Source organism: Engraulis encrasicolus, chromosome 6, assembly GCF_034702125.1.
Source record: "Engraulis encrasicolus isolate BLACKSEA-1 chromosome 6, IST_EnEncr_1.0, whole genome shotgun sequence".
NCBI classification, from domain to species: Eukaryota; Metazoa; Chordata; class Actinopteri; order Clupeiformes; family Engraulidae; genus Engraulis; species Engraulis encrasicolus.
In genome coordinates, this window is record NC_085862.1 from 14,846,415 (window position 1) to 14,865,975 (window position 19,561).

The 19,561-nt window shown below is 44.2% G+C and overlaps 1 protein-coding gene across 1 annotated transcript; it reads left to right on the top strand.

Moving 5' to 3' along the window:
• The first annotated feature begins 634 nt into the window (after positions 1 to 634).
• Positions 635 to 15,667, top strand: LOC134450767 (phosphatase and actin regulator 1-like). The gene is made up of 12 exons (XM_063200745.1): positions 635 to 1,323; positions 3,287 to 3,451; positions 3,980 to 4,060; positions 6,113 to 6,229; positions 8,579 to 8,858; positions 10,768 to 10,931; positions 11,512 to 11,668; positions 12,309 to 12,364; positions 12,976 to 13,037; positions 13,484 to 13,621; positions 13,917 to 13,993; positions 14,790 to 15,667. The coding sequence occupies exons 1-12, from the start codon at positions 1,071 to 1,073 to the stop codon at positions 14,803 to 14,805; spliced, it is 1,566 nt and encodes a 521-aa protein (XP_063056815.1). The 5' UTR covers positions 635 to 1,070; the 3' UTR covers positions 14,806 to 15,667.
• Positions 15,668 to 19,561: the final 3,894 nt, after the last annotated feature.

Consider the following 19,561-nt stretch of genomic DNA (forward strand, 5'->3'; position numbering starts at 1 on the left):
ACACACACACACACCTTGAATTTAACATAATTTCCCCTGATCCCACAGCTCAATATGCTTCCCTTCTCAGCACCTGTGTGCGGTGTGGTGTCACGTTAGTCATGGTACAATTGCGCCATTATATGCTCCAAAAACGATGGGTTTTGTGCTGTGCGTTTCGTGGCCTCTCTCTCTCTCTATCTCTCTCTCTCTCTCTCTCTCTCTGAAACCAAATCAAATTGTGATTTTTTTTGGCATGAATGGGGAAATCACTGTTGTCAAAGAAAGGTATCTCTCTCTCTCTCTCTCTCTCTCTCTCTCTCTCTCTCTCTCTCTCTCTCTCTCTCTCTCTCTCTCTCGCTGGCTGGCTGTGGGATAATGAATCTATGACCGTAAACCGACAAAATAGAGGAAAATTAAAATGAGGTGACGTAAGTGGATGAAAAAAACATACGGTGCTGTGTGTGAGCGGGCACTGGATCATGGAATCACACACCCCACATTAAATCGCACAGCGCATGGTGGACTCACGGACTGGGAACCCATTCGGAATGACTGCGGTCTGTCTCTGTGTTGCGCCTCCCCCAGAATCCGGTCCGGTATTTCAGCGGTGGGGCGGTGCGTAACATTACACACCTCCACGTAATAACGGCGGAGACCGAAGTGAAGGAGGCAGGCAGGCAATACCGAGAAGCATCTCTTATTTTAGCATTTTGTTTTTTTAAATCAGACATTATGTCGTGTGGAAAATACTGAATGACATTATCGACTCGCGAGTGAAAACGGATGTTGGTGCTGGAAAGGATAGAGCGAGAAGGATGCTACAGGAGGCCAGGCGTTAATAACTACGCTCGCCTGCTGACAGAAGGCCGTGTGTGAAGGCTGCGAGCGAAAACAGCCCCAGGTGGTTCCGTTGGTGTGCTTAACGTCGATGGACCACAATCTCCATCTCTAACGGTTCGCGATATATCTTGTCACAGAATGGACGTTAAGGCTCGCCCACGCTGTGTTCCGGTGCATGCATTTTTCGTCTCCGAGAGGCGAACGTAAGAAGAGCGAGCCGAGCGGGCCTGCTTTATATTGGGGCGGCCATGGCAGGACCACCGCATGCCGCCGTGGCTCGGCTCGTATCGGGAGCTGGAGCCCGAGAGCTGGAGCCGCCGCCATCATCCACGGGCAGTCCGGCCGACAAGCCGAGAAAACGGCGAGCGTTTTACCTGCTTCGCATGCGTTCACCGAGCGCCGCTGTCAACAACAACAACAACAGCCTCGCCCCGTTAGTGATCCCGGGCCAGATCAAACACATCTGCAGCAACTGCAGCCGCGGGCGCGAGCTACGGGACGGTGAGCGTGTCTGTGTGTGTGTTTTGTGAGTGTGTGGCAGACAGAAAGATGAGACGCTTTATTGTCAATCGATCCAATGTAGCTGTTCCTGAGATGCAAAAAGAGCCAGTGGGTTTATAGTAGGCATATTGTGGTAATGATGCTGGCTTATGGTTTATGATTGAATATGGTTATTGTGTGGTAATAGTCTAGGCTATGGTGGCATCAGCATTTTCTTGTCATTATTGGGATTATTATGCATTTTTATTTCAAGCAGTGTGTGGTATTAAAAAACACAATACCATACTTCTCGTGCAAATAATATACAGTAAACACCAACAAAAGAAAGTGGAGATTGCACCGCCTCCCTCCCCCACAACCAACACCACCTGTGCTACCTGAAAGCAAAGCATTATGTTGTGAGGTTATTATATGGAGGCATTTTTATTGGATATTGTCACATATAGAGGATGAGGATGACTTAATTTATTCATTGATCAACTGATTGACTGATTGATTGATTGATTGATTGATTGATTGATTGATTGATTGATTGATTGATTGATTGATTACCTGTAAGTGACCTGTGTGACGTATGTCTTGACTGTGTGCAATGGAGGATGTGGTGCACATGTTGAGGAAGAATAAAACATTTTTTTAATTGAAGTTAGAAGGCTGCCAACTCTACTAATCAGAACACTAAACATACACACACACACACACACACACACACACACACACACACACACACACACACACACACACACACACACACATTAAGTGACATTTTCAACTAATGGTGCTATGCATTGTCATAAAGGGTCTGTCCTGTCTCTTCGTCAAGGAAATGAATAAATTCCAATGTCCAGTCTTACTTGCGATTGAATCAACATTGGAAAGTATGGGAGAAGATTGTAATAAAGTTTTTTTTATCCATATGGCCTGTGAGTGACTTCTTGAAATAATGTTATGATTTCCTACTTTGGAACATGTGCACAGTAAAAATACCAGACTTAATATAACTCTTAAAGAGTTGAAATTAATTGTTTCAGATAGTTACCTCCGCCAAAAAGGTTATGTTTTAGGTAGCGTTGGTCTGTTTTTCTGTCTGTCAGCAGAATAACTCAAAATTTTATGCACAGATTTTGATGACATTTTGTTGAGTTGTTGGAAATGACAAAAAGAACAAGTGATTCAATTTTGGTGGTGATCTGGATCCAGGATACTTTTTTTTAAAGATCCTTCACCACTGTAATATATGGCGAATTTTGACATTCCAGTTTCTAACTCCACAAAAACAAGGCAGAAAAACTTTGAAAAAAGGGTGTAACATAGTCAAATGTTCTATCAAACAGCTTCCTTGGCGGAGGTCTGCACTCTCTGAGTGCATTTCTAGTTCCACTCTTTGGCCAGTGTAACATTTTGCAGAGTTAATTCTACTCATTATCTACTCATAACCGTTGAGTGCTGTAGAGTTGACATCATTTTGGCCACCTGTAGAATTTTACACTGAATTCTGACTCCACTGTCAGAGTAGTTTGTCTCTCCACAGTGTTGTAAACACTCTACCTGGATTTGTAAAGTTTACTCTGAAATATTGACAGCCAGGGCTCTAAATTAACACTGACCAACCGGCCAAATGCTGGTGAAAATTCAGTTTGGCTGGTTGGGAAAAAAATCAGCCACTTTGACTAATATTACATATTTGGCTAGTGAGATTTATGCTCTATACGTGATGAAAAAAGTTAATTTATTGCCCTGTTGACAGCCCATTTTACTGTGGGGTATACATACAGTAACCTCTGCTGTGTTAATTCACCTCGGAGAAGGTGGAATTTAAATACTTTTGTAAAATGAACAGCGCATTGAGTGCATTTGTGTGATTTATCATATAATCCGTACCCATTTGTCATCCATATCTCACCTTATGACCTCTGAGTGACCTCTGGGAATGAGGATTTGACTTCCTGGTTTTTTTTTGCAGTGGAAGGGGCGGAGCGTCTGGCGGCGCTGCGCTCTGAGTCGCTGGTGCCCGGCACGCACACGCCCCCCATCCGGAGGCGGGGTAAGCTGGCCTCCTTGGGCCGCCTCTTCAAGCCATGGACCTGGCGGAGGAAGAGGAATGACAAGTTCCAGCAGAACTCAGCAGGTAACTCACGTCCTAGGATCAACACACACAGTACCACAGAAACACACACATACACACACACACACACACACACACACACACACACACACACACACACACACACACACACACACACATACAACCCACACACAACAGTCCTGATGAAAATTCACACACACTTGAATGCACGCACCACACACACAAACATGCACGCACGCACACTTGAGTACATGCACCACACACACAGTACCACACACACAAACACACAGTCATACACACACAACCCACACAACAGTCTTGATGAAAATTCACACACAAACACACACACACACACACACACACACACACGCACACACACACACACAGGCACACGGTCAGACTGACAAAAATCCCAGCCACATTAGTTCTTTGGAGTGTGTGTGTGTCTGTGTGCGTGCACGCGCACGTGCGTGCGTTCGTGCGTCCGTGCGTTTGTGTGTGTGTTCATGTCTGCATCTAAAGTACATCTGTTTTTATACACCGCATATATTATCTGTCTCGGTGTTTCAGCTCTTGAAAGAAAGATGTCTGTGCGAGCCAGCAGGGAAGAGTTAATCCGACGAGGAGTGCTGAAGGAGATCCACGAGAAAGGTAACACACATACACACACACACACACACACACACACACATACACACATACACACACACACACACACACACACTCTCTCTCTCTCTCTCTCTCTCTCTCTCACACACACACACACACACACACACACACACACACACACACACACACACAATGAGGATACTGAAGGAGATCCACGGGAAAGGTACCACACACACACACACACACACACACACACACACACACACACACACACACACACACACACACACACACACACACACACACACACACACACACACACACACACACACACACACACAGCAAGGAGTGCTGAAGGAGATCCACGGGAAAGGTACCACACACACACACACACACACACACACACACACACACACACACACACACACACACACACACACACACAGTACATTAGAAAATACCTGCTCATTAAATATGTCAAAATACATATATCACTTTTGTAGGACATGCTACATCATGAACTCTGTTCACATGAAATAAAATATGATGAAATATTTTTCTTAAAGATGAATGATAAAAATTCAAATGAAACCCCAAGTCAGCCTCTTTTTCTAATACCCCTACCTCCCCTCAGAGGTACAGATAAAAAGTCCAGAGGCTAGAAAGCCAGAGTCCCAAAGTCACAAGTTACCCATCCTATTTTTAAGGAACATCAAACCTGTCAAGGGACAAAAGATGGAAATTAGCCTCATGGCTATAATCTTCTGTATTTATCATTTTTGTTTAAATGCTGGTAATATATGCTGTCCCTTTTTAAATAAATAAACTTGTAAACTTGTAAACTATTTGTGGGGCAGCCGTGACCTTATGGTTAAAGAGATGGGCTTTAGATCAGAGGGCTGCAGGTTCAAATCCCATCCTTCCACTCCCTATCTCACTCCATGGCCGAGTCTTTCAAGCTGGGGATTATAGGTTTGAATCCCCCTTACAGCTTCATCCATAGCTAATGTGCCCTTGGGCAAGGCACCTAACCCCACACTGCTCCAGGGACTGTAACCAATATCTTGTTCTCAAAATAACTGTAATTCTCTTTGGAGAAAAGCGTCAGCTAAGTCTAATGTAATGCTCATGAAATGCTATTTTTTTACCTATAAGTTTTTGCATTACACCCTTATCTTTTAGGTAACCCTGTGAATAAATCATAATTTGCATATCAAAAAAAAAAAACAACAACATTATTAAAATGACACATCTCAGTTGGTTATCTGCATTGTTTTGTAGCCATGCCAGACATCCCATGGCGTCCTCAAATGAAATACAGGAGTGAGTCAGTAGGAGTGGCCGAGGCCCCCATCGGGCAGCATAGAGGTGTGAAAGAACCTGGATGCAATCCAATATCTATATATAGTCCTCCACTTGTGCTTGTGGCCTCGCGTTTTGTTGATACCCGGCCTCCAAGGTGAAAACAATTAAGTTTCCTCCTGTCTACCTAGCCATAACAATTTTTGGGGGACTATTCTTAATCACAATCAAGTTTTCAAATGAGAAAATGAGCTTTTGCGAGATATTGAAATATGATGCTGTTGTCAGTGATGCCATCACAACATATTACTTCCTAGTATGTGGCCACAATTACAAGTGGAGGATGCAAGGTTGCATATTGGAACGCACAACCTGTAGTGTGAGACAGAGCCAGCTGGCACTACCGCCGCTTCTGGTGACTAAGGAAGCCGCAGATCAAATCCCAGCTTGGAGACGAAAAGAAAAAAGAAACGTAAAAAAGACCTGGTGGAGCAAGCGGGAAGATTATACTATATTAAGGAGACCTGATCCTAACTACAATATGCATTGTAACAAAAGTAATTATTTCACCAGTACAGTTTGAGTTTGCTAATGAATTCTTGCAGTACGCAGCAGTCTCACACCCAATGCGTCAATATATGATGCCAAACGTGTACCATAATTATTTAGTTATGTTTGGGGGGGCGGGGGGGGGCTTTAATGCAGATAGGATAGTGAGGAGATGATATTAAGTTTTATTTTCTTAATGTGTGTGCGTGCCTGCGTGCGTGCGTGCGTTTGTCCCACCTTCAGTCTCTGAGAGCATCTTGCCGTTGCCCCCGGTGATGACTCAGGACGTGGCTGTGCCGGTATCAAAGGACTGTGAGATGGCCAAGTCCACCAAGCCACAAGGCTTAGACCACGGGCCAGGTACAGTTTTTTTTTTTCTTTTTTTGACTTTATTCATGATAGGATAGTGCAGATGGTGACAGGAAGCAAGTTGGGAGAGAGAGGGTCGAACCCGGGTCGACCCTCCCCGTTGAGAGTCGAACCCGGGTCGGCCGCATAGCAAATGAGTGCCCTACCATTTGCGCCACGGTAGGGCTGGGCCAGGTAATGTTCAATTCCTCAACTTTCTGATGATTACACAACGTGCCACTTGGAGTATCTATGCATCACCCCTAGCTGGATCTGAATCTGTCTCCTGATTGGCTGATAATGTAGGAGTTCAGATACCGGAATTGGCTATCTTTGAAATAACTCCAAAATGGAGTCACTGTCTCATATCAAAGCACATAGACCACTATGTGACTTAACACCCTGTTTTTTTCTTCCTGAGGTGCCACAAATTAGCAAGTGAAGAGTTTCCAAACCAATATATTTAAACAAATACAGTATACTTAAGTGATGGGTTTTTATGGTCCCTCTTGGTTTACATCAGCAAAATCACATTTTTGTTTTTTTGAATTTGGTAAGGAAAAATCAGATAGCGCTAACCTTGTTACCCAATTTCCCCAATTAAAATAGAGCTCTTCAAAACAACTGAAGAGGTCATATGCAGAGCCCTCTGAGTGCATTTGAGTTTAAAAAAATAGGCTGCATTTCTATAAATTAAAGTAAACCTAAAAAAAAACAGTCCATCTACATTTTTTTGGGCTTGGCTTGCTGTACATGATAATTAAATTTAATTTGCTTTTTGATTGTAATTACTTGGTGAAAATGCTATTCACAAATGAAACTCAACAGAATTTTCGAATGGCTTTTGAAGTGTTTGCATCTGAACCCTTCAACTGTTAATTTAGGTATTTTATGCAGAATGATAGGATTAAAAAAGACATAAATACATAAAACGGAAAGCAGCCTTCCAGATAAAGAGTTCTTCCTCTAAATCTTGCCATCATTTCCATGGAACCTCTTACATTCTATTTGTATGTACAGTATGTGTATGTGTGACAGCCAGTAGTTGTGACATTGCAGTTTGTGCAATGTAAGCTGTGTCGTCTGCGCACGTCTGCAGATATTGATTAGTTTGTTCTCTGAACACATACAGTCAATAATCCCTCAGTTGTTTGTAAAATACACCCCTGTTATTTAAACACACTAAACCATACACACACAAACACACAGGGGAATATCAGCGCCTGACGGTACATGCACACACAGACGGCACGTTTCCTTAAGGTTCTCGTTGTCAGTGCGAGTCCGAGAGGTTCGCGGGCTGCCTTTCACACTGCACAGTCAACGTCCACGTTCTATCCGCGGGCAGCAGCCATTCATTTTCAATGGGAGCCGCGCATTGGACGCGGATGTCCGCGCAGGAAAATAGACTCGAGTTCTACTTTCAAGGAGCAACGCGGACATGTCCGGTCGGGACGGACATGCGCCACGCTTACACCGCGTTCCTGTGTGCAAGGCATGATTTGTTTTCATGCATTCTAACCGTTTCGGACTGATAACCTACACGTTCTGTGGACGTACTGTGGATGTCCGCGCCATTGGTGTGCATGTACCGTGAACGTATGCACGTGAGCACACGCCCATGCCCAGGCACACCACGTGCACACACATACACACAACCAATAACACAAAGAATCAAGAGGAAAGCCATAGCGAACAAACCTACTACAGTGGCCCATATGTTTCATCATTTCTTGTTATTATGTTGCTATGTTATTGGCAAAGGCATATTGGGGGCAGCCGTGGCGTTGTGGTTAGAGAGTTGGTCTTTCAATGTAGGGGTTGCCGGTTCGAATCCCCCCTGACCTCTCCCTACACCTCCATCCATGGCTGAAGTGCCCTTGAGCAAGGCACCTAACCCCACATTGCTCCAGGGACTGTAACCAATACCCTGAAAAATAATAGTTGTTAGTCGCTTTGAATAAATGAAAGCGTCAGCTAAGTGTAATGTAATGTAATGTAATGTAATATTTCATGCATGCTCCTGAATACTGCTAATACTTCTCCCTTGTCCATCATTCCTCTTTCTCTTCCCCGTCTCCCTTTCGCAACCCCTCTCCATCTCCTTCTGTGTCTCTCTCTTGTTCTGTATGTTCATGTGTCTCTTTTTTCTGTTCTCTTTGTTTCTCGTTGCATTCTTTCACCCTCTCACACTCCTCTTTCTGTCTCTGTCTTCTTCCCCCCTCTCTGTCTGTCTCTCTTGTGTGTGTATGTGTCCACCCCCCACACCTCTTTCTCCCTCTCCCGCTCCCTTTCCCTCCCTCTCTCTCTCTTTCTCTCTCTCTCTCTCTCTCTCTCTATCCCTCCATCCCTCTCTCTCAGACTCCTCCAGGAAGCTCTCTCCTCCGCTGCCGCCAAAGAAAGTGATGATCTGCGAGCCGACTCCGCCGTCGCACCCGCCGCCCGCCCACACCATCACCCACACGCACGCCCACACGCTCACGCTCACGCACACCGTATCGCACTCGCACACGCACACGCACAACCACACGTACGCGCACACGCTGCCGTATCCCAGCATGCCGCTCTCCCTGCACCCGCCCAGCCGCATCATCGAGGAGCTCAACAAGACCCTGGCACTCACCATGCAGCGCCTGGAGAGGTGAGAATGCTAATGCGTGCGTGTGTGCGTGCGTGCGTGTGTGTGAGGAGCTCAACAAGACCCTGGCCCTCACCATGCAGCGCCTGAAGAGACGACTGCTAACGCGCGTGTGTGTATGTGTGAGAGAGAGAGAGCATGTTCGTGTGTAGGTGTTGGTTTGTGTGTGTGTGTGTGTGTGTGTCTGTGTAGATGTAGGTGTGTGTGTGTGTGTGTAGGTGTAGTTTTTGTGTGTGTGTGTTTGTGTGTGTGTGTGTGTGTGTGTGTGTGTGTGTGTGTGTGTGTGTGTGTGTGTGTGTGTGTGTGTGTGTGTGTGTGTGTGTGTGTGTGTGTGAAGTACAAGTACAAGTACATAAGGACAGAACCCCTTAACGGCAGTATGATGCAAGTGTGTGTGTGTGTGTGTGTGTGTGTGTGTGTGTGTGTGTGTGTGTGTGTGTGTGTGTGTGTGTGTGTGTGTGTGTGTGTGTGTGTGTGACTGCTAAATACTGCTCAATTTCTGCAACAATTGGTAGTTTAGCAATATGGCGAAGGAGGTGCCATGTCTACCCCTAAACAACTTAAATTAACCAGGCCATTCTGACCTGTAATGTATTGCATAGGACCCTATGATTCTGATCAGTCCCTACTGATTGCTATGACATTTGCTTCCATCACTATTTGGATTTGTAATGCTGCCTTCTTGGTGAGATCCAAATAAAAGTACTAAACTGTGTGTGTGTGTGTGTGTGTGTGTGTGTGTGTGCTGTTGTACATGCATGAGTGAGCTTGTGTGCAAGCAGAAACTGTTTGAAAGTATGCATCTGTTTGTGTCCATATTATGTAACCACTGAAGAGGTATCTCTCTTGTATTCAAACTGCCTTGTATTATTAATATGATAAAATGATGTAGAGAAGGTGTTAATATATCACCTGAAAATAGGGATTGGGCGATCCCACACTGTATCAGTATCAGCTTCCGATATATCAACATAATTCAGAGATTAGATCAGAATTTTCCCAAAATTCCCAAAAAGCCAGATTTAAAGGGACACTGTGTGAGATTTGTAATTGTTTATTTCCAGAATTCATGCTGCCCATTCACTAATGTTAGCTTTTTCATGAATACTTACCACCAGCATCAAATTCTAAGTATTCATTATGACTGGAAAACATACATGAAAAGGGGGATCTTCTCCATGGTCTGCCATTTTGAATGTCCAAAAATAGCCATTTTTAGCTGCAAAAATGACTGTACTTGGACCATACTAGAAAATATGTGTTTATTACTTAGTAAACTTTCATGTAAAGATCAAATTTGGCGATAGGCAGCCCAGTTTCAATGAACAGAATAGTTGCAGTACCTTTTTTGACCATTTCCTGCACAGTGTCCCTTTAATGTTAATTTGAAATCATTACATTTCCTATTTCCTGCACAACATACGACTAAGGCACATCTACACATTCCATGTACAATATTATACTGTACATTTGTAATTTTTACAATTCTTTGTTTGTATGGAATGTGTCTGTGAGCTTTCCCATACTGCACATACTGTAAGTGGCCCGCCCCTTTCCCTCATGTAAGACTTGTATAGCCATATTTGTAATTGTCATATCGTCGCTGTCCAGCAGAAACCTTGTATCTCCGCTATGTTTTTATGATTGTATATTCATTATAAAATATAAGTCAGTACTACTGGTCAGTCTCCGCGACTACATGTGTATGATACATTATTTAATAATCATCTTTAATGTTGAAATGATCATTTTATTTGAAAAAAAAACTGTGATTTATAAATTAACATGTAAAAAGCAATGAAAAGTGGAGATACAGGGTGTCTGGCTGACAGCGAAGATATATCTGAACTGTATGTACAGATATGGTGTGTACCTGAGTTGAGCTCTTGTATTTGTCACGTTGCCTCATCAGCTCGGTCTTCCACGCCGTTCCCACGGTGATGATCGAGTGTGACGACAACAAAGAGAATCACCTGCGGCAACCGGACTGCCAGGCCCCGCCCCACGGCTACGGCCAGCAGGACCGAGGGCAAGAGGATGACGATGACGATGAGGAAGACGAGTCACTCTTCACAAGTACGGGACCTGCCTCTTCCTCAGTCCATATTACACTGTCCAACATTGCAGCCAGTTAAATGTAAAAAGTACAGTTAGTTGCCCTGCTGATTTAAGTTTGTAAGTTAATTGGACTTGAGAAAGCCTTGAGTTCAGTAAAGCCTCAAGTTGAGTTAACTCCCTCTGTCTGTGTGTGTGTGTGTCTCTATTGCTGCCTGTGTGTGTCTGTGTGTGTTTGTGTATGTGTTGTGTCTCTGTCTGTGTGTGTGTCTCTCTCTGCCTGTGTGTGTGTGTGTGTGTGTCTGTGTGTGTGTGTGTGTGTGTGTGTGTGTGTGTGTGTGTGTGTGTGTGTGTGTGTGTGTGTGTGTGTGTGTGTGTGTGTGTGTGTGTGTGTGTGTGTGTGTGCCTGTGTATGTGTGCGTGTGCTTGTGTGTGTGTGTCTGTCTGTGTGTGTGTGTGTGCGTGTGTGTGTGTCTGTGTATGTGTGCTTGTGTGTGTGTCTCTCTCTCTCTGCCTGTGTATGTGTGCGTGTGTGTGTGTCTGTCTGTCTGTGTGTGTGTGTGTGTGTGTCTGTGTATGTGTGCCTGTGTGTGTGTGTTAGGTACTCTGGCTCTGAGGGTGCTGAGGAAAGACTCGCTGGCTGTGAAGATTGGTAACCGTCCGTCTCAATGGGAGCTGGAGGAGAAGAACATCCTGCTCAGACACTCCGACCAGGAGAGACTCCAGGAGAGGCAACAGACATGCACCAAGCTCACCAGGTACACACACACACACACACACACACACACACACACACACACACACACACACACACATACACCACACACGCACGCACGCACGCACGCACGCACGCAGACACATCAGGAGACTTCAGGAGAGGCAACAGACATGCACCAAGCTCACCAGGTACACACACACACACACACACACACACACACGCACACCACACACACACGCACGCAAGCACACACACACACATCAGGAGACTTCAGGAGAGGCAACAGACATGCACCAAGCTCACCAGGTACACATACACACACACACACACACACACACACACACACACACACACACACACACACACCACACCACACGCACACGCACACGCACGCACACACACACACACACATCAGGAGACTTCAGGAGAGGCAACAGACATGCACCAAGCTGACGACCAGGAGATACAACAGCAAGCTCAAGAGGTACGCACACGCACACGCACACATACACACACACACACACACACAAACACACACACACACACACACCGACCAGGAGCGGCTGCAGGAGAGGCATCAGATCTGCACCAAGCTCACAAGCTCACAAAATGACTCAGTTTATTTTAAAGGAGATAATGGATTAATGATGACCTTCTGTCCTGTGACTTGTTTTGAACAGGAGGTTAAGTCTGAGGCCAACTGCAGAGGAGCTGGAGCAGAGGAACATTCTTAAACGTGAGTACACACACACACACACTCACACACACAGAATCACAGTTATAATTGAGTTACAATTCCATAGCTGTTGTGCATTTTATGGATACAACAAAATGTAAAAGTGAAATCTTTAAGGTGTATGTGCATAATCATTTTTTAAACAATACATTTAAAAAAAAAACATGCCTTGAAAATGTGGAGAGTGCCATGTTACATAAGTGTTGTGCTTGGATTGCACAGCTGAGAACACTCCTCACAGCCGCTGCACTCGCCATTACTTGACATTAGGGCTGTAACGATATTGTAACGAACTGAGAAATCATGATACATAGTCACAATACTATATCGTGGCGCAAGAAGGTAGTATCATGATATGCCCTTTCAAAGTTGTGTTTGTCTTCAGTCCAGACAGCAATGTTGGCAAATGTTAAAAAAGCAAGTGAATTTATTTATTTATTCATTTAAAAAGATACATTTAAAAAAACATGGGGTGTATTGAACCGTAGATCAAAAATCGTGATCTAAACCGAATCATGAGTTGAGTGTATTGTTACGGCTCTACTGGAAATGTGGTGTGAGTGTGATAGAACACACCTCTTTTCTGACACATGTCCTCATATAATCTCCAGCACGCAATGAGGAGGAGGAACAGGAGGAGAAGAGAGAAATCAAGAGACGACTCAACAAAAAGGTGCGTCTATCGTGAAGCAGTGACCTGAAGGGGGGGTGGGGATGGCGGGATGAAATGACAGAGAGATGCATAACTGGAGAGCCTGGGTAGCCTCTTTCTGCAGATGGGCACGTCGACGGGCCTATTCACTCTTTGCTGAAAACACTGAACTACATCATAACAAGATTGCTATGACAGTGCAAGGAGTCTTAGGTAACCAATTAAGACTCGAACATAACCATTTTGGTAACAATACGTTTATAACAGAGGGTCTTTGTTAATAGGTTAAGTCACAGCAAGCATATTCTGTGACGTGATTTTGACATGTGATTGTGAATGTACGTACTTTGCGTCCCCAACAACTAGCGTACAATGGAGGTGATTTAAATCACATTTATAAACATGGTGTGCTGGATATTTGTCTACTACGCTGACGTGATTGTGGCATGTTACTGTGCTTTGTGTAGCTTCGTGAGCGTCCCACAGTGGAGGCGCTGCGAGAGGCTCGCATTCTCAGCTTCAACGACTACGTTGAGGTGGCCGAGGTCCAGGACTACGATCGCCGTGCCGACAAGCCCTGGACGCGCCTCACTGCAGCAGACAAGGTAAGCCCCCCTTGGGGTGCGTCTATGTGTATGTGTGTGTGTGTGTGTGTGTGCGTGCGCGCACGCGTGCATGTGTTATGTGTGTTGCAGTGCCTATGTCTTTACTGATGCTTATTTGCCAGTTGACCTGTGTTTGTGTTTGGCGTGTGTGTGCGTGTGTGTGTGTGTGTGTGTCTGAAATTATAGGTCTTTATTGTGGCTACATCGCATTACTTGAGCATTACTTAATTTGTTGGGACAGTTATGTCTCTGTCTGCTGTGAAAACTATGTCCTCTGCCTGCTTATCCATTGCAGGCCGCCATTCGCAAGGAACTGAATGACTTCAAAAGCACAGAGATGGAGGTTCACGAATCCAGTCGTCACCTAACCAGGTAATACACACACAAGTTACTATATACATAGGCAAGTGAGGCATGTTCACGTACAGCCCCAATACTTCCCAACTCCCAACGTGAATGAACCATATCTGGAATTGATTGATTGGTTGATTGTATCTTGTATAAATGTAAATACATGGTTTAGTTCCACATACACCACACCACATGAACACACACGGGGGGCAGTGAGGTGGGGGGGTGGTAGTGGCCTAATGAGAGGTGATGTGAGCATCAGAGGGTGGCAGGTTCAAATCCCATCCTTAGCTAGCAGGAAGAGTGTCTGTAGCCCCTTCACAGATACTGGTCCGCACTGGGGCATTGTAATAGTCACTGAAAAAGCGGAGGTAGCTGAAGAAGTCTCGCCATGAACTCGCTTTATTCGCTCTGGACTTGACATTGACATGTTTGATTTAGCTGATTAAATAACGGCTCTGGCTTGACAGCCTGGCACATTCGGAGATATGAACATGCCAATTGGTTTTCGGCTAATTGCGTCATATACCATTACAATAGCTCATTACCATAATATTAGCTTGACTTAAATCGGTGAAATTCGCCCTGATTGCTTAGTTCGCTTCGCCCCTGTCGAATTTGCTCTGGTCGCCCAGTTCGCTTACCCCCCATACAGAAATAATGACTTCCATCACTCAGTTAGCGTAGGTCGCTCTTGATGTGAACATAGTTGAATGAGATTGAGAGATTATATTTTTTGTTAGAAAACGTGAATTCCTTTTTTTTACATACTCACTGACTCCTTTCTTTCTTTCTTTCTTTCTTTTCGTCTCTTCAGGTTCCACAGGCCCTAGCCCCCGGACTGGATAAAGTGTCTCAGCATTGGACTGGACTTGAAGTCATGGGGCTCTAGGGTGCAGGGGAGACACACTATATCGCAGGGGGGGAAGGAGTTCTGGGGTGCCATCTCTGCACGGCTGGAGACCCCCTCCCTTCCTCCCTCTCTCCTTCCCTTCCTCCCTCCCTACTCCTTCCACCTCCCCATTTGCCAACCCAAGACCCCTCTCAAGTACTGAGATGCTTCAAGTCCTTCATCAGAACTGGTTTTGGACTACTAGACCCATGTTGACATTCGCATCAGAACCGCATTCACAGGACCGGAAAGTCCAAGCGAGCCACCAAACCGAACCCCCCCTTCTCTTCAGGAACCAGTTGACACCAGTCTGGATCAAACCTTTTCTTTTTCTTTTATTCTCTTTTTTTATTTGCCTTTTTTCCCTGGACTTTTTTTAAAGTCATATTTTTTTTAACAATACAGTAACGAAAAGATGTTGAGGTGAATATGTCTGTCGCGAACAAAATGAGACTCAAGATATGGGATACTGGACATTTGCTGCTTTGATTGGTGCGTTTTTCCCCTCTGGTGTTGTTTTATTGTGCTTTATTTTCATATTGTATTGTTTTTTTGTATTTGATGGTTATTTATTTTGTATTGTTGTTTTATATTCCCGCTCCCACACAGGCTCAAATCAGCTAGTGTTTCAGGCCCTGTAGTTGTAGGTGAAACACCACAAGACACAGGTGTATATTTTGGTGTGTGTGTGTGTGTGTCTGCGTGTGCGCGTGCACGTGTGTGTGTGCGTGTGCGTGCGTGTGCGTGCGTGAGTGCATGTGTGTGAGTATGTGTGTGTGTGTGTGTGCGCGAGTATATGTGTGTGTGTGCGAGTATATGTGTGTGTGTGTGTCTATTATGCTCTGCAAGTATAACTGTACACATAGTCACCCATTGTGATCATCCTTCTATAAAGCGGTCTGAGGGCAGATGTGAGGGGCGTGTGAGGGGTCTGAGCAATAAGTAGCCTCAGTTGTACAGCACAGTTCACCACTCTTCTGCAAACACGTGGCTGTGTCACTGTATGTGTGTGTTTGTGTGTATGCAAGTGTGTGTTTCTGTCCATGCTGAGATCCACCACTCCAATCTTTCTAACTATTGTGAAGAAGCTGACCAGAGAAGCCATCGAGCCTCCCATAGAGTCACAACTGACCGTCTCTTCAGAAAATGGCCGTCTGTGATAACTCCTGCTACCACACGATGGCCACAACTCTTCTCCTTTCCTGTCAAACTCCACATTCTACATATTGTGATCGACGCAACTTGGCCCATCTACTTAGCCGAAATCCTGTATCATTCAACACCCCATACATACGACATGGATACTGACTTCTACTACTACATTCAGACATGCACACAGAACGAAAGTAAACCCCATGCACTGCGATGACTAATTGAAGCCATACTACTACTACTACAGCACTGATAATGCCCCTACCCTGTCCCCCGTAGCCCTTCCTCAACGGCCCAACCCCAAACCCCACCCCCGCTGGACTAAATGCTATCACCTCCTCTCCTTTGATACTAAAACCTACTCATCGTCATCATCATGATTATGATCTCCGTCGAGAACTTTGCCCTCGGCCTGTGAAGTGCATCCTTTTCAGGGCCCTTCAAGAGGACGCGTGGGGATACGGACTAGGAAGCACAGTGCCATATGAGACCGCTTCTTATACATACGTAGGGTTCCCGTTTACAAACATTCGCGCTGTGAGAAGGGGCAAGATGATGCAAAGCAGCCAACCATGTGAGCGCATTTTTGGAGTGACAGCAGTTTCCAACGATCAGAAGTTGAAGAGTGCGCAACCAGGGATTGTTTACAAACGGGAAACCCATGTATTCTTCTTCGACTTCACTGTTTACCTAGGTGCCAAGGTGCCAAAAATCTGATGCCAGTTTAAAGTAGAAAAAACAAACAAACAAAAAAACAAAAACTAAACGAAACAAATGAGAGAAAAAAGTTACCCTCAAAATGCGGCATTAATGCTTTGTAATGTGTTAGCGTTTTACAGGAAACTGCCACCACTCTGTTGTGTAGATGAAGAGGAAAAAATGAACACATTTGACTTGTGTTAATATGAAGATTTTGTTTTGCATGAATCAGAATTTAAAAACGAAAAGAGCAGGTGCAGTGGGGCGGCAGCCAGGTGCGCTTCCTAATTTGGGGAGGCCCTTCAGGAGGCAATGCAAGGGGTAATTTCAAGAAGGTGGTTCAGTCACAAATCACTAAGTTAACCTGAAGATAGTTGAAAAAAGAAAAATACCAAGGCATTCTCGTCTATCAAAAACAAAAAGCCTTTATTACTCAAAACTCTTTCACGTTTCAGCCTTCCAGCCTACCTGAGGAAGACCTGAAACCTGAGACCCGTAGGGAGCTTTTAAGGGTTTCTGTAACCATGTGAAAAAGCCTTTTTATGTTTGATAGACGAAAGTTCCTTGTTTTTTTTTGGTTTTTTTCTCAAGTTCTACATTTTCCCATCCAAAGGGCACCTCAAATTATTGACTTAGTCCAGGAAGCGCTCCTATAACAAACATTTTTGATTAGCCTGGAGGTAGTGAGCCTGGACCCTCAGTCAGTTTTCCCGGGCCCAGGGAAATGAGGGGTCCAAATTTGGGTTCTCAGTACATTGCATGTATTGGATTAGGGGGGCCCTTCAGATGACATTGTCCCAGGCCCAACCAAAGCTGTCCCTGTCTACAGGACTTATTTCAATTGGCTGTTAAAAAACTTCCTGTAGATAAACTTAGCCAAGTTTATCACTTAACCATGTTCTTGGAATCACCCTCTGCCAGGCACCCTGAAGCTAATGTCTGTTTGGATGTGTTTGGTGGATGTGTGGTTTCAGAGACGGCTTGTTGATTTTTCAACCTCTTCTGTGGCATGTCACTGATGTAGATTACCTGACAACCTCAGGGTTTTTTGGAGGGTGGCAGGGGCGGGTGATGCGGAGGGCTGGTAGCAAACACAGAGTTGTATAAAGTAGAAGTAAAAGTACTCTTGCAGCAATGTAATTACTTGTAATTACAACACTATTAGTATTAAATTGCAAAGTTGAAACCATGAGATATCATACCAAGAGTGTTGTAATTACATCTGTAATAGTACTTCTACTTCTTCAACTACAACTCAGCAAAGAGAGCAATGATGGTCAACAGAGGTACTGTATGTTGCAGGCTACTGGATCTTGTTTTGGGGTTGCTCGAGAAGGCTTCACCTTTCATCCAAAAACGCTCCTTAATTCCTTCCATTCTGGCAAGATGCTCACAACAGAGCTCAGTTCACAGCAGAACGTACCTCCAGTGGCACGCTATAATAGTCTTTGAAAAATTAACTAGGCAAGGCAAGGCAAGGCAAGTTTATTTGTATAGCGCATTTCATACACAGGTGCAACTCAATGTGCTTCACAAAACTAACAAATGCAAAATGAAAGGAAACAGGGAAGAAAGAAGGAAATAAAATTAGAGTCAAATAACATTTAAAACATTAGGATAAAACATAAGGTAAAAATAATAATAATAATAAAATAAAAAATAAACATAAAAAAAAAAAAATAAGAATGATTTATAATTTAAGATAGGGGAAAGCATCTAAGAACAGCTTTGTCTTGAGTCTAGATTTAAAACTATCAATAGTGGGTGCATTTTTTACGTCATCTGGAAGCTGGTTCCAAAGTTTTGAAGTATAGAAGCTAAAGGCTGCTTCTCCACACTTTGTTTTGACTTTTGGAATCATCAGCAAATTCTTCTCCGTTGACCTTAGTGACCTGGTTGGTGCATACAGCTGAAACATATCCAGTAGATAATTGGGTCCTATGCCATTTAATGATTTAAACACAAGTAGCGTTGCCTTAAAATCAATTCTGTAGCTTACTGGGAGCCAATGCAGTGATCTTAAAATTGGAGTAATGTGGTCGAACTTCCTTGTTTTTGTAAGAACCCTTGCTGCTGCATTTTGTACAAGTTGACGCTGTTCGATGGTCTTTTTGGGGAGGCCTGTAAAAAGACTGTTACAGTAATCAACCTTACTAGAAATGAAGGCATGTATTAGCTTCTCCAAATCATGTTTAGACATAAGGCCCCTAAATTTAACTGTATCCCTTGCTTTCAGTCCCTCCATTTCAAGGATAGTAGCAGTGTTTGGTCTCTCCTCTCTTTTCACCAATATAATTACTTCAGTTTTATCTGTGTTCAGCTGGAGGAAATTGTGAGACATCCATTTGTTAATTTGGTTCATGCAATGATAGAGTGATTCAAGGGAGGTGTAGTCATTGGGGGACATAGATAAGTAGAGTTGGTTATCATCCGCATAGCTATGGTAATTTATGGAGTTATTCTCGATAATGTGTCCCAGTGGCAGCATATACAGATTGAACAGTAGTGGTCCCAGAATGGAGCCCTGGGGGACCCCACAGTTTAGAGACATCGATGATGAGGTATGTCTTCCAATGGCGACAAAAAACGTCTTTGTTGTAAGTATGATTTTAACCAGTTGATCACTATGCCTGTAAAGCCAACCCAGTGTTCCAGTCTATGCAGTAGTATGGCATGATCAACTGTATCGAAAGTGGCACTTAAATCTAGTAGCACCAAGACGGATGATTTGCCAGCATCAGAATTCAATCTTATGTAATTCATAACTTTAATAAGAGCTGTTTCAGTGCTGTGGTAGACACGGAAACCTGATTGAAACTTATCAAGGTAGCTATTAGACATTAGAA